We start from the raw sequence: 12,664 nt of genomic DNA on the forward strand, positions 1-12,664 counted from the left end.
GAGGGATCTCAGAGGGAAAGTGGGGGTGGGTGGGGAGAGATTAACCTAAGAACTTATATGCATATATGTATAACCCAGGGACAGAGACAATAGTGTGATGAAGGCCTGGAGTGGGGGGTGCGAGGTAGAGGGGATCGATGGGGAAAGAAAGGGGTCATCTGTAATACTTTCAACAATAAATATAAATTAAATAAAAATTTAAAAGAAAACAACAATAATAAATAAATAATTAAATTAAATTAAAATAATAAAATAAAATAAAATAGGAGACACTGCTAAGAATAAAGCTTGGTCACCACAGGGGTCGGACGCCTCCCCATGAAGAGCTAAGTACCATCCCAGTGACTGTGTAATTCTGGACACCTCCCCTTTAAGAGACAGACCCCTTCTCAGAAATCTCAGGTGGGAGAGCCCTTGGGAGACAGGTCAGGTCTAGGCTAACAGCATGGGCTCCGCATTGAACAGACCTAGAATCTGTTTAGGCGGCAGAACCCTGAGACATGATTTAGTGTCTCTGTGCCTGTTTCCTGTTAGGTGGGGTTCCTGATAGTTATCCAAGAGGGAAGCACAAGGAATTCGGTCACAGTGCTTTCGTTGCATGGACAGTTAATAAACAAACCATTAAAAACATTTACTTTTTTACTACGTTTATGTCGCTGCTCTGGACACAGCTCGCTGGCTCCCACTGATTGCCCTGTGTGTCGATTGAGACCCCGCAGGCCACTCCGGCCCACCCTGACTTGTTCAAGAAACCCAAGCCCCCCGTGAACCCAGGACCGTGGTCTTGACTACAGGTGCTGCTGTTGAGCTGGAGTCCATAGAGTCCGAAGACCTTGCTCACTGCGACTGGTGCTGCCCGGACCTGCGCCTTTGCTGGAGCCGCAAGGCTCCCTGTAGAGCAGAAGACACTCTCGTTCACTGACCGAGCGCTCGCCCTGATCTCCTGCGCAGAGGTGGATAACAACTGATAAGAGGAATGACACTCGAACATTTCTTGGTGCTGGTCCCCCTGCCCGTCACTGATCTAAGCATCTTACTATTTTAATGCAGCCCGTTTCCCGAACACTACTGAGCCTGGGCGTTGCTGTGCAGGTGACACCCTCCTCCCAGGGTTTGTTTGCTCAAGCAGCGCAGCTGTCTTGAAACTTCTCAGCTGTGTCTTAAATTCTCTCTGGAGGCTGTACTTCCAGGAGTAAAAGCCAGGAGTCTCTTCAGTCACAGCTTCTGCAGCGGAAAGTGCTCTGCTTCCAGATTGACCAGCCAGCACTGCAGCTGCTCCACCGTCCAGGGTTGCAGCTGCTTCCAGATGGGCCGGCCAGGACTGCAGCTGCTTCCAGATGGACCGGCCAGGACTGCAGCTGCTTCCAGATGGACCGGCCAGGACTGCAGCTGCTTCCAGATGGACTGGCCAGGACTGCAGCTGCTCCACCGTCCAGGGTTGCAGCTGCTTCCAGATGGGCCGGCCAGGACTGCAGCTGCTTCACCAGCCAGGACTGCAGCTGCTTCCAGATGGGCCGGCCAGGACTGCAGCTGCTTCACCAGCCAGGACTGCAGCTGCTTCCAGATGGGCCGGCCAGGACTGCAGCTGCTTCACCAGCCAGGACTGCAGCTGTTGTGGACCCAACAGAGCACTAAGTATTCCACGGGCTCCGATACACTTATGTCTCACTACCACATTCTCACGTGACCTGAGCCTCACTGGGTGCATGTTCGGAGTCCTGAGAAATGACAGATAACAGTGGCAACAACTTCTAAACAACAGTAGCAACTTCCCAGCTCTGGAGAGAGACCCCACTGCTCCCACCTCCCTCAGATAAGACTATTCCACATTTCAGAGTCTTTCTCTTGCAGCATCCAAACAAGTGTGATTTGTGCCTTGGTTGCAAGTGATAGGAAAAATATCACACCTAAATTAGCTCCGAAAAGGCGGGGGCGGGGGGGGTTCACTAGCTCATGGAGGACAAATGGCGGGACACTGACCTGGTCTCAGGAACTGGGACTTACCCCTTCCCTCACCACCATCTTTCTTTCTCACCTGCTGACATTGTCTCCCCTGCTGACGTCATTGTCTCCCCCCGAGACCAGCAGGAGAAGGCTGCTGATCCACATGTCAAATCCAAAACTGCAGTGCAGGGGCTCTGAGCGGCCTAGCTGGGGTCAGGCGCTGGCCCCAGGACTTGGCAACCATGCCCAAGATGACACGGTAGCCACGTGAAGAGGGCATGGGTTTCAAAAGGAGGGGGAGGACTGTCGCACTGAAGTCCACACAGGACGAAGGGGAGAATTCCACCCATCCCGCTCGCCACAGCATCGCCACGGCAACAAAACAGTTACTCCTATGCGTCCACAGGCCACTGAGCCGGCGTGGAAAGGGGCTGGGAGCCTCGCGGCCTCCGGCCTCTCCAGGTGCGCCAGGGCCCACAGCCTCGGGGAGCGGTGGAGAGAGTTCCGGCTCCTGGGGCCCGTCCGAAGGCTGAGGAGGATCGGTGGGGACCAGGCTCCCTGGCAGGAAGCACCCTGGGGCAAGTCATGCCCTGTGAGGGGGTAAATCTTGGCAAGGCCTAGCTTTACCCCACCCAGCAGAGAGCCCTGGAGGAGACCTCAGGACAAGACGTAGGCCTACTGTGTGCTGTGGCCAGAGGCCACACATCCCAACCCCGCTGGCAGCCACGCGCCAGTCCTTGCCTGCCCCTCTCCTAGGTCCTCGCCCCTGTAAAACCCGAGTGCCGGCGTCTCTTTGGCCTCCCTGCTCTTGCTTCTCTGCCTCCGTCCTTTCAAGTCCCCTCCACTGCAGGCCAACACTCATTCCTAAAAACCAGCCACGGCCGCTACACCTGCCCGGGTGTCCCCCAAGACCAGCCTCCTGTTCGGTTATCAGCCCGGTGTCAGCTGTCTTCACGGTTTTGAGCTGGGGGCCTGCGGCTCTGCTCTGCTTTCCAAGATCTCACTCGCTCTCTTCCATCCTGGTGACCTATGTGAACTCCCTCCTCCGGTTTCACCCAACAGCAGCAGCGACAATGCCATGATCACTAGTGTTCCCTCTGCATAAGAAGTGCTAGGCACCTCAAAACCCCTGTGATGATCCCCATTTGGAAGATGGGAAGACTGAGGGCTGTGGAGTTTAAGGAGCTTGTCCACACTCACAAAGACCTGGTGGAGCGGATCCACACTCGGGTCTGTCTGCACTTCTAACCACTCAGCTCATCTGCTCCAACTCACCTCCGGGATGGACTTCCCTCTGGGGTTCATCCAGAACCTTGGGTGAGAGAACCGCCCACGGCCCGCCGTCAGGCCTCCACCGTGGCCTCTCCCCGACAGGTCTCCCCGCTCCCTTCCACCCCAGTGAAGGGAAGGCCTGCCCGCGGTTGCTGCAGGCAGAGCGAAAGGAGGCAGCTGTGTGAGGGATGCCCGCCGGGGCGAGGACGGGGCCCAGCGAGGGCCCCTGCGCCTCGCACTCTGTTCCGCGGCCATTCCTCTTGGGCGCCCTTCCAGCCGCGGCGTAGGTTACCGTTCAGTGCCAGCTGACTCCTGCTCCTTCGAGGGTCTGACAGGCACAGAACAGCAGGCTCCTCAGCCTGGGGGGCGGCTTGTGACCAGCGCTCTTTGCGGTTCTGACTGGCCGAGTGGGTGTATTCGGGGGGCACAGGTGTCTGCCCTCGAGACTTGTCCAAAAGCTCAGTTTGTGCCACTGCTACTGCAGATGGACACTGTCCTCGCTCATTCTGACGTCTTCTGGCAACAGTGTGCCAAGGTCCATGGACTCTGGAGATGAAATGCCCCCCGAGCACAAGGCTTCCCCCGAATAGATGTGCACGTCTGCACTGTGGAGTCTGAACATCATTCGGGGGTGGAGCGGGACTGGGGCAGATCCTACCTCTCGACTCTTTCCATCAAGGAGCCTTTGCTGACTTGGTGAGGACCCTTATTTGCCAGTATTTTCTTCAAGTTCCGTGACCGGGGTGGGGCGGGGCAGAGGTGGTAGCAATGGTAACGGTATTTATTGGGCAGTTACTATTGATCAGGCCCCACCTAAATACTCTAAGTGGCTTGGCTTCATTTCATTGTCAAAATGGTCCTAATATTCTCCCCATCTTGTAGATCGGGGAGCTGAGGCAAGGAGAGGGAATATTGTGTGCCCATGACCACACAGCGGAGAAGCGGGGAAGCAGGATTTGAACCCGGGCTGCCAGTTTCCTGGCACAGCTAGACTGAGGCTCCGACTGTGTCATGGAAACTGTTCCTCTGTGTCTCCAGCTCCTGGTTTTCCTGGGCTGCCCTCGCGGCGAGCCCCTCCGGCGGAGGCTGGGGGTGGGGGGGTGCCCCTTTCCTTCGTCCCTTCTAGGGAAAGCCACGTGGAGCTAGAACTGGCCTGCACTGGGTACATGCTCTTTCTTAACCAATCACGGTGGCCAGGGAAGTAACTGTGGAGAACTCTAACTGGCCAGGTCCAACCCGGGAACAAAGGAGTGGGGAAGGGGCGGGGTGGGGAACCTAGCTACCCAACCCCGGAACGAAGGAGTGGGGAAGGGGCGGGGTGGGGGGCCTAGCTACCCAACCCGGGAATAAAGGAGTGGGGAAGGGGCGGGGTGGGGAACCTAGCTACCCAACCCCGGAACGAAGGAGTGGGGAAGGGGCGGGGTGGGGGGCCTAGCTACCCAACCCGGGAATAAAGGAGTGGGGAAGGGGCGGGGTGGGGGGCCTAGCTAGCCAACCCCGGAACAAAGGAGTGGGGAAGGGGCGGGGTGGGGGGCCTAGCTAGCCAACCCCGGAACAAAGGAGTGGGGAAGGGGTGGGGTGGGGGGCTTAGCTAGCCAACCCCGGAACAAAGGAGTGGGGAAGGGGCGGGGTGGGGAACCTAGCTACCCAACCCGGGAATAAAGGAGTGGGGAAGGGGCGGGGTGGGGGGCCTAGCTACCCAACCCGGGAATAAAGGAGTGGGGAAGGGGCGGGGTGGGGGGCCTAGCTACCCAACCCGGGAATAAAGGAGTGGGGAAGGGGCGGGGTGGGGGGCCTAGCTACCCAACCCGGGAATAAAGGAGTGGGGAAGGGGCGGGGTGGGGGGCCTAGCTACCCAACCCGGGAATAAAGGAGTGGGGAAGGGGCGGGGTGGGGGGCTTAGCTACCCAACCCCGGAACAAAGGAGTGGGGAAGGGGCGGGGTGGGGGGCCTAGCTACCCAACCCGGGAATAAAGGAGTAGGGAAGGTGCGGGTTGGGGGGCTTAGCTCTCCAACCCTGGAATAAAGGAGTGGGGAAGGGGCGGGGTGGGGAGCCTAGCTAGCCAACCCCGGAACAAAGGAGTAGGGAAGGGGCGGGGTGGGGGGCTTAGCTCTCCAACCCTGGAATAAAAGAGTGGGGAAGGGGCGGGGTGGGGTGGGGGGCTTAGCTCTCCAACCCTGGAATAAAGGAGTGGGGAAGGGGCGGGGTGGGGGGCTTAGCTCTCCAACCCTGGAATAAAAGAGTGGGGAAGGGGCGGGGTGGGGTGGGGGGCCTAGCTCTCCAACCCTGGAATAAAGGAGTGGGGAAGGGGCGGGGTGGGGGGCCTAGCTCTCCAACCCCGGAATGAAGGAGTGGGGAAGGGGCAGGGGATAGAGTCCTAGCTCCCCCAGCTGGACCACAGGGCTTGAGGAGAGATCCTCCGCAACGAGAAGCCGGCAATCCGAGGTCTGAGTCCACTGCCTACCAGGACTATGCCTCTTAGAGGCCTTAAGAGAAAGCTGTCCCAGCTCCTGGTCACCCACTGTCTTCCAGGTGATCGTTCAGCGGAGTCTGGCTGCCAAAAACCTGTCCCATGCCAAAGGAGGCTCTCTGATGGCCGCGTACCTGAAGGTGCTGCCCCTCTTCATGATGGTGTTCCCCGGGATGATCAGCCGTGTGCTCTTCCCAGGTGAGAGCGCCGCTGGGAGGAGAGGCCATGGTCTGAGTCTCAGCCCTGTGACATGTCTGAAGCATACTGCTGGTGGCCGAAGGCCCTTCCTAGTGATGCACTGAGGGGTCTATCCAGGCACTGATGGGCTCTACACCACCCCCAAACCCAGGCTGGATGGAGTGGATACCCACCTGGGGCCTTGCCTCAACTCTATTTTTTCAAAGCCACAAATGAGGCTAAATCCGTGGTTTCAAAGCCAGGTCCCGACCTATCATGTTGAGAGCTCCTCTCACGCATTCATGTCTGAGCCCGTGGTTTGGCAACTTGGCCCAACGGAACCCTTTCAGGGGTACTTTTCTTAACAGAAATCAGGGATAGCAAAGTGTTTAGAGTATTTGCCTTGGATTTTTTATCTTTTTTGGGGGGTGGTAAAGGGATGAGGTTTGGGCTGTGGGGATTAAACAGGACTGGGGCAGGATGCCCTGAGGTCACTGGGTGTCAGGAAGCGGGGTCTGTACAGGAGAAGGCTCCTCGCTTTCTACCCAGTGAGCTCTCTAAGCGGAGCGCCAGGCGGACGCCCCCTCCCTGTGCCTTATCCGACACTGTGTCACACAGAGGTAGGCAAACGGTAGGAAGAAATGGTCCTTTGTGGGGTCCAGAAGTTTTGTCGAAGTAGTTCAGGACAGAAAGAATCCGGAGGGCAGCTGGGGCAGAGGCAGGGAGCTGTCTGTGGTGCTGGACTTGGGCTGCTGCTCCCTGAGCCCAGATACATGAAGGAGCGAGAGCCACCAGCCCGGTTTCCAGGGGGAGGGAGAACTGACTTCTGGGGCTTGTGGGGACCTGAAGGAAAGTCGCAGCAATTGGGCAAGGCTCACGATATGATCAAAAATGTGGCTCAAAGGAGCCAACATTCAATGTTCCCTTAGAGCAATGCCGGTCCCTGCACGGAGTCTGCCAGTGGAGAGGGGGCACGGAGAGGGGGGCATGGAGAGGGGGCATGGAGAGGGCTCGCCTGAACCCTGGCCTGGCCCTTGGCTCTGCCCTACTAGTTCTGGACTCTAATAAGCCACTTAGTCTCTGCTGGTCTCTGCCCTAGCCTGTAGAAGGGCAGTAACATTGCTAAGGCTCCGCGCAAGTCCTGGCGCCTGGAGCATGCTGTACACATGCTCACTCTCAGTTTTTACTCTCATACTATCTCCTTTATGCCTCCAGACCTTACGGGGTGAGCACTGTTAATATTTTCACTTACAGATGAGGAAACTGAAGCTCACAAAAGCTAATTCACCCAGCTATTTATTTGCCCATGTCTTCAACAGTGTTGAGAGCTGATTTTAGAGGGCCTTGCTTTAGAAGACCCTGGGGACCCTGCTATGTGGGGACCTACATTCCCATGGTAGGGACAGAAAAAAAAAAAGTAGAAAGATAAATGAGATGTTCACTGATTGTGCTAAGCAAGTGCTGTGGGGAAAATCCAGAGAGAGATGCCACAGGGGATGCTGGGCAGGGATCCTCTGGAAGAAGCCACAGTGATCCACATGGATGGTGTGAAAATGTACTTTAGAGTGAAGCCAACCAGACAATGATGGACTGGCCGTGGGTTAAGGGAAAAAGAGGCTCTACCCCTGTCCTGGGTTAGGTGACTCGCCAGAAGTCACATGGCTGGGGTGGGTGAGCCAGGGTTAAATCCAGGTGCATCTGCCTCCAGAACCCCTCAGTCATGCTCCCGTCGCTCTCAGAAAATCACACTTTAAGCTTCGGGCTGATGCTCTTACGATCAGCCAATCAACAGTGTCTCATTATTAAATGAAACATAAGGTGGTGTTCTCACCTCTAAGGACTTTGTAAGGTAACAGACGCGTCTGGTTCTCATGAAAAAGTAACATGAAGTGTCCCTCAGCACAGCACAGCCTGTGGCACCGGCAGCGAGTGCGAGGGGGGGGAGTGGTGCGTGTTTGAAGGCCTGGACCACGCTGCTCGAAGTGGGGTTCCCGCAGCATCAGCCACACCGTAGGGCCTGCTACAAGTGCACATTTTCGGCTCCAAAGCACTTCTGAATCCAGCCTCTGGGATTCTGTGTTTAACAAGCCCACGGGCAGTGGAGAAGCTGGGCCTCAGTGCCAGCCTTGGGGCCACGCTGCAGGGCCTTCCTGTTTCCACTCCTCCACTTCGTGGCTCCCCCAGCTCCCCGCTCAGTCTTCACCCGGGGAGGCTGCTCCAGCCTGAGCTCTCGGGAGCCTGGACAACACCCTCTTGCACTTAGTCCGTCTGAGAAATGGCCACACTTTTAAAGAAACTCCAGTAGAAATTAAGAGAGAAGCAAAATAACCCTCAATAGTAAAACACAAGCGTCTGGAGAGGCTCCTATTTACAAAGCCACCTGAGCTTTGGAATCAACTACGGATTTGAGACCGAGCCTTGATACTAGCTGTGTGATTTTGGGGTGCTGTTTAACCCCTCTGCGCCTCAATTTACTTGTCTTTGAAAGCTGCGTAACGCCGTCTCCCTGAGCAGTTGTGCGAGTGCAGGAGGTGTGTGCACGCTCACCGGCAGCCTCGCGTCGCGGAGCTTTCCCTGAGCTGTGGCCTTTGGCACAAGGAGGTTCTGTGCTGTTTGCATGGACTCTGCTGGAGGCACCTGCCCCTCAGGTCTCGGGGGCCTGACGGGGGAACCTGCTCCCTGGCTGACGAACCAGGAGGGGTGAGCAGAAGCCAGAGTGATGCTGGCTTCATTTACGCCTGAGCCGAGCCAGCCGATGAACATGGTGAACATGTTCCTGAGACTGGACACAACTTCGTGCCTCAAACATGCTTCCTAAACCCTGCACCTGTGGTGCCCTTTGTGTCGCGAGGCTGCCTTCCTAGGAGCTTCGACAGTTAGCTGAACGCAGCGGAGGCGCTGCTGCTTCTCGGTGAACCCGGTGGAGCCGAGCTTCTGGACGAGAGGCTGCGCCCACACAGGTCAATGTTGCCCCACCGGGGAGGCTTTTTACCCTGTTCTGGCCATGACAATGCAACAGGTTTCTAAGTTTTTCCTAAACTTCTTCAGAAGGGTCATAAAAAGCCAAGAACTCCGACCTCTTAAAAGCATCTTTCTCAACAAGATTGCTTCTTCTCAACACTTCTCATCGGGTGTCATTTTTGGCCCACAGTTCTAATTTTGTCTAAGGCTGCAGCCGAGTTTGGGGGGCATCTGCTCTTATTCCACAGCCGTTGCTATCAGTGTGTTAATTGTGGCCCCAGCACCCGCTTCCTCTGCCACTGGCAGATGTCAATGGAGGGAAGTATCCCAATCTTGAAAAGACAGGACGGAGCCTGGAGGGATTCTCCAAAGGCCAGTTGGCCCTTGGGCTTCCAGTGGAGGGAGGGCCTGAGGCCACTGTCATTTCTCAGGACTTATGTTCCATTAAACAAGAAAATGAAGCTACAATATTGGACTTTTAAATTGTGGTGGACTTCAAATGCTCACATTTATTAAATGAAGTTTTAATGCAGATAAAAATGTAGAGGCTAAATACACGACCTCACCCGGAGATGCTGCCAGGCACCTGCAATCGAGGCCACCTGTGAGCCTCAGGCCCCAGCTAAGTGGTCGCTGTGCCACCCATATCGCATGAGAAGCAGGGAGGGCCGGGCGCAAGCAGGGGGGGCTCTGGCCCACCCTAACCTGGATCGTTCCCATTTCCCACAGGGGGTGGGTGGAAAGTCCGGGTCGCCGTCAGAATAAGGAAGGACAGGAGGCTCTGGGTGGAGCAGAGGGAGGGCCTGGGAGTTACTTATGGGAGGGAGTCCACCTGGCAAAAGAGCCCTGAGAAGTAACGGTGGCTGCGCTGGGTGAGCGGTGGGGGCAGGCACTGAGCATCATTAGCTCAGGTTGGAGGAGCCGAGGAACACGGTGACAACCAGGAGTTGCCTGTGTCCTTTGGGGGTCAGGTGACAAGAGAGCTAGCCTTCAGACACAGGTGCCAACCATGGAGACATCACGCAGAGCTCGGAAGGGCCTGGCGGCAGGATCGGGCCCTGGACGGGGTAACTGCCAGGCTTGTTAAAGGTGGGAAGGAGCGCACTCTCCGGGCTGCGGCCTCTGAAGACTGGATGGGCTGGGAGACCTGTGTGTGAGTCCTGCCTCTGACAGACTCCGCCGGGCGACCGTCATCAAGTCCCCTCCGCTCTCTGAGGTGTTCCCTTCATCTGTGAAATGGTTCAACTGATCTGTCTCCCTCACAGGGTTATGAAGACAACAGTGAAGGTGTGGGAGCTAGGCTCTCCCCAAACGCCGCGCACTGGCTCTGAGCCACACTAGGAGTTTTCCATCTCCGCTGTCCTCCCAGCAGGAGGCCTCTGCCCGTGTGCCCGGGATGTGCTGGCTGTGCTGATAGGTAGAGATGAGAGCAGAGGCGCCAGGAGAGCAGGCGGGTGTGCAGATCAGGACGCTGAGGAGAGAACAGAGCCGTAGGGAAGCGCAGAGAGGGGGAGGGGAACCCAGGCCCAGCGTGGCTGGGTTCGAATGAGTCTAAAATGAGGCCGGCTGTTGAACTGCATGAGCTACTGAGAAGATGGGGAAAGAGAAATTTAAAACATTCCCGCGTGGTCAGGTGACCGCGCTCTCCTTTGTGCCTCCGAGGAACTGAGGCATTGCTGTGTCCTTTGGGGGCCAGGGGGTGCGGGATGCTCTGTGGGACTGGCTCTGTCGGGGTTACAGGGGTAACAGCTGGAGCAGGTTCAGCACTTCCCGTGTGTCAGGCCTGCGCCAAGCACGTTGGGCATCGGCTCTCAGTCCATCCTCACTGTACTCTGTCATTGTCCACATTTTACAGGCGTGGGAACCGAGGTTCAGACGGGGCAGGTACGAGGGTCCTGGTGTGTAAAGTCTAGGCTGCTTTTTATTTCATGGAGCCATAAACGTATGGCCCCTAATCCCACTTCCAGGCCGCGTTCGGGCCAGGCCCGGGGTCCCGAGGGTCTGTCTGCTCACCTCCGGCCTGTCTCCCCCGCAGATCAAGTGGCCTGTGCGGATCCCGAGATCTGCCGGAGGGTCTGCGGCAATCCCTCCGGCTGCTCCGACATCGCTTACCCCAAACTCGTGCTGGAGCTCCTGCCCACAGGTAACGTCCCCTCGCCCCCTGGAGCACCAGGAGGGAGGACACTGCCTGGGCTGTGATCTGAGGGAGGGACAAGAGGGGTGGTAGTGGGGGGCAACGGGCTCTGGGCTGAGCGACTGAGCCCCGGAGCCAGGGCCCCAGAATGAAGCCCAGGCCCTGGCCAGGCAGGGGCTCTGCCCACCCCACTCCCCGAGCCCTTCCTCGTGGCTCCCACCCCCGAGTCTGCTTCCTCAGACGTGAGCCTCGGGGCCGGCTGACTGTGGGCCCGGGGCCGTGGGTCAGGAGGGAAGGCAGTGACTGTGAGCAGAAGCCCGAGCCCACAGACCTCCCTCTGCCCCCAGGGCTCCGCGGGCTCATGATTGCGGTGATGGTGGCGGCTCTCATGTCCTCCCTCACCTCCATCTTTAACAGTGCCAGCACCATCTTCACCATGGACCTCTGGAACCACCTCCGGCCTCGGGCGTCCGAGAAGGAGCTCATGATTGTGGGCAGGTAAGCTCGTCTTGGGTGGGGCCGGGCCGGGGGACCTGTCCGGGTGCCGGGAGGAGGAAGCTGAGCCTCCCGGAGGCAACATCCAGCCAGCGGCTTCCCCGGCTCAGCCTCCTCCCATGGCGGAGACGAGGTACTTTAGGACCCCATGTGTAAGTCATGCATTCGTTCACGAGATGCTGGATGAGCACCTACTATGTGCCAGATGCCGACATAAAGCAATGAAAAGCAGCAACTCAGTTCCGTATTCATGGAGCTGGAGAAGGTGACTAGCCAGGCGGTTACCACCCAACGGTGCTGTGCCTGGGGGTCAGACCTCGGTTCGGGGGGTGGCCCCAACAGGGTTGGGACCCGAGGGTGACAGCGGTTAGTCAGGTGAAAGGGAGGAGGGTGTCCTGGGCTTGGCGGGAAAGGTTTCCCTACCAAGGCTTCTGACTCGTATTGAGTGGCATGTAAATTTTATGTAAAGTACATGTAAATGAGCACGTTGGGGCTCTGCCCCCAGAGCTGTCTCAGCCTTGGGTCCTCAGTGCGACACCAAAAGCACAGCTATAAAAGAAAACAGTGGTCCATCAGCCATCATTAAGAAAATGAAGAGATAAGCCACAGGTTGGGGGAAAATCTGCAAAACACGTATCTGATAAAGGACTTGTAACGTAGATTAATCTGCAAAACAAGACTGAAATCCAGAGAACTACAGCGAGACACCACCGCACACCTACTAGAATGACGATAACTGAAAGGACAGGCAGGAGGGGGGCAATCGGAGCTCGCCTGCGCTGCAGGTCGAAGGTAGAGGGGTGCAGCAGTTTCTTAAACGGCTAAGCACAGACTTACCATGCACCCAGCAACTGCAGCCCTGCGCATGAAACGCAAGTCTGCGCAGAGACTTGTCCACAGGCGTTCCCAGCAGCATTTCTTACAGCAGCAGCTCGTAGAAACAGCCTAGTGTGTGCGCACGAGGGACAGACACACCGCGTATGGGGCGGCACACCCATTCGATGGAATGCTTGTCACAGTAAAAAGGAATGAGATGCTGATACATGGTGCATGCATGAAACCCAAAGGCATGCCAAGTGAAGGCGGCCAGTTGCCAGACACGCAGACCGTGATCCCGCTTCTGTGACATGTCCGGAGGGGCAAACCTGCAGAGATGGGGCAGAGAGGCGCTTGTTTGGGGGAGCTCTTTGGAGTGACCAATGTTCTAAAA

At 57.1% G+C, this 12,664-nt stretch overlaps 1 protein-coding gene across 9 annotated transcripts in view; it reads left to right on the plus strand.

The window, feature by feature from the left end:
• The window catches only part of SLC5A11 (solute carrier family 5 member 11), a 53,145-nt gene that overhangs the window by 37,794 nt on the left and 2,687 nt on the right, over window positions 1-12,664 (plus strand). For 6 of the 9 annotated variants that reach the window (XM_016222664.2, XM_087815182.1, XM_016222665.2 and 3 more), the window contains 3 exons: window positions 5,750-5,885; window positions 10,861-10,968; window positions 11,307-11,457. In XM_016222664.2, the coding sequence (XP_016078150.2) occupies window positions 5,750-5,885; window positions 10,861-10,968; window positions 11,307-11,457 (395 nt within the window). The remainder of the gene's footprint in view (window positions 1-5,749; window positions 5,886-10,860; window positions 10,969-11,306; window positions 11,458-12,664) is intronic. The other 3 variants (XM_016222667.2, XM_087815185.1, XM_087815186.1) reach the window with 1 other exon arrangement.

This window comes from Miniopterus natalensis, chromosome 3, assembly GCF_054644295.1.
Source record: "Miniopterus natalensis isolate mMinNat1 chromosome 3, mMinNat1.hap1, whole genome shotgun sequence".
In the NCBI taxonomy this organism is placed as follows: domain Eukaryota; kingdom Metazoa; phylum Chordata; class Mammalia; order Chiroptera; family Miniopteridae; genus Miniopterus; species Miniopterus natalensis.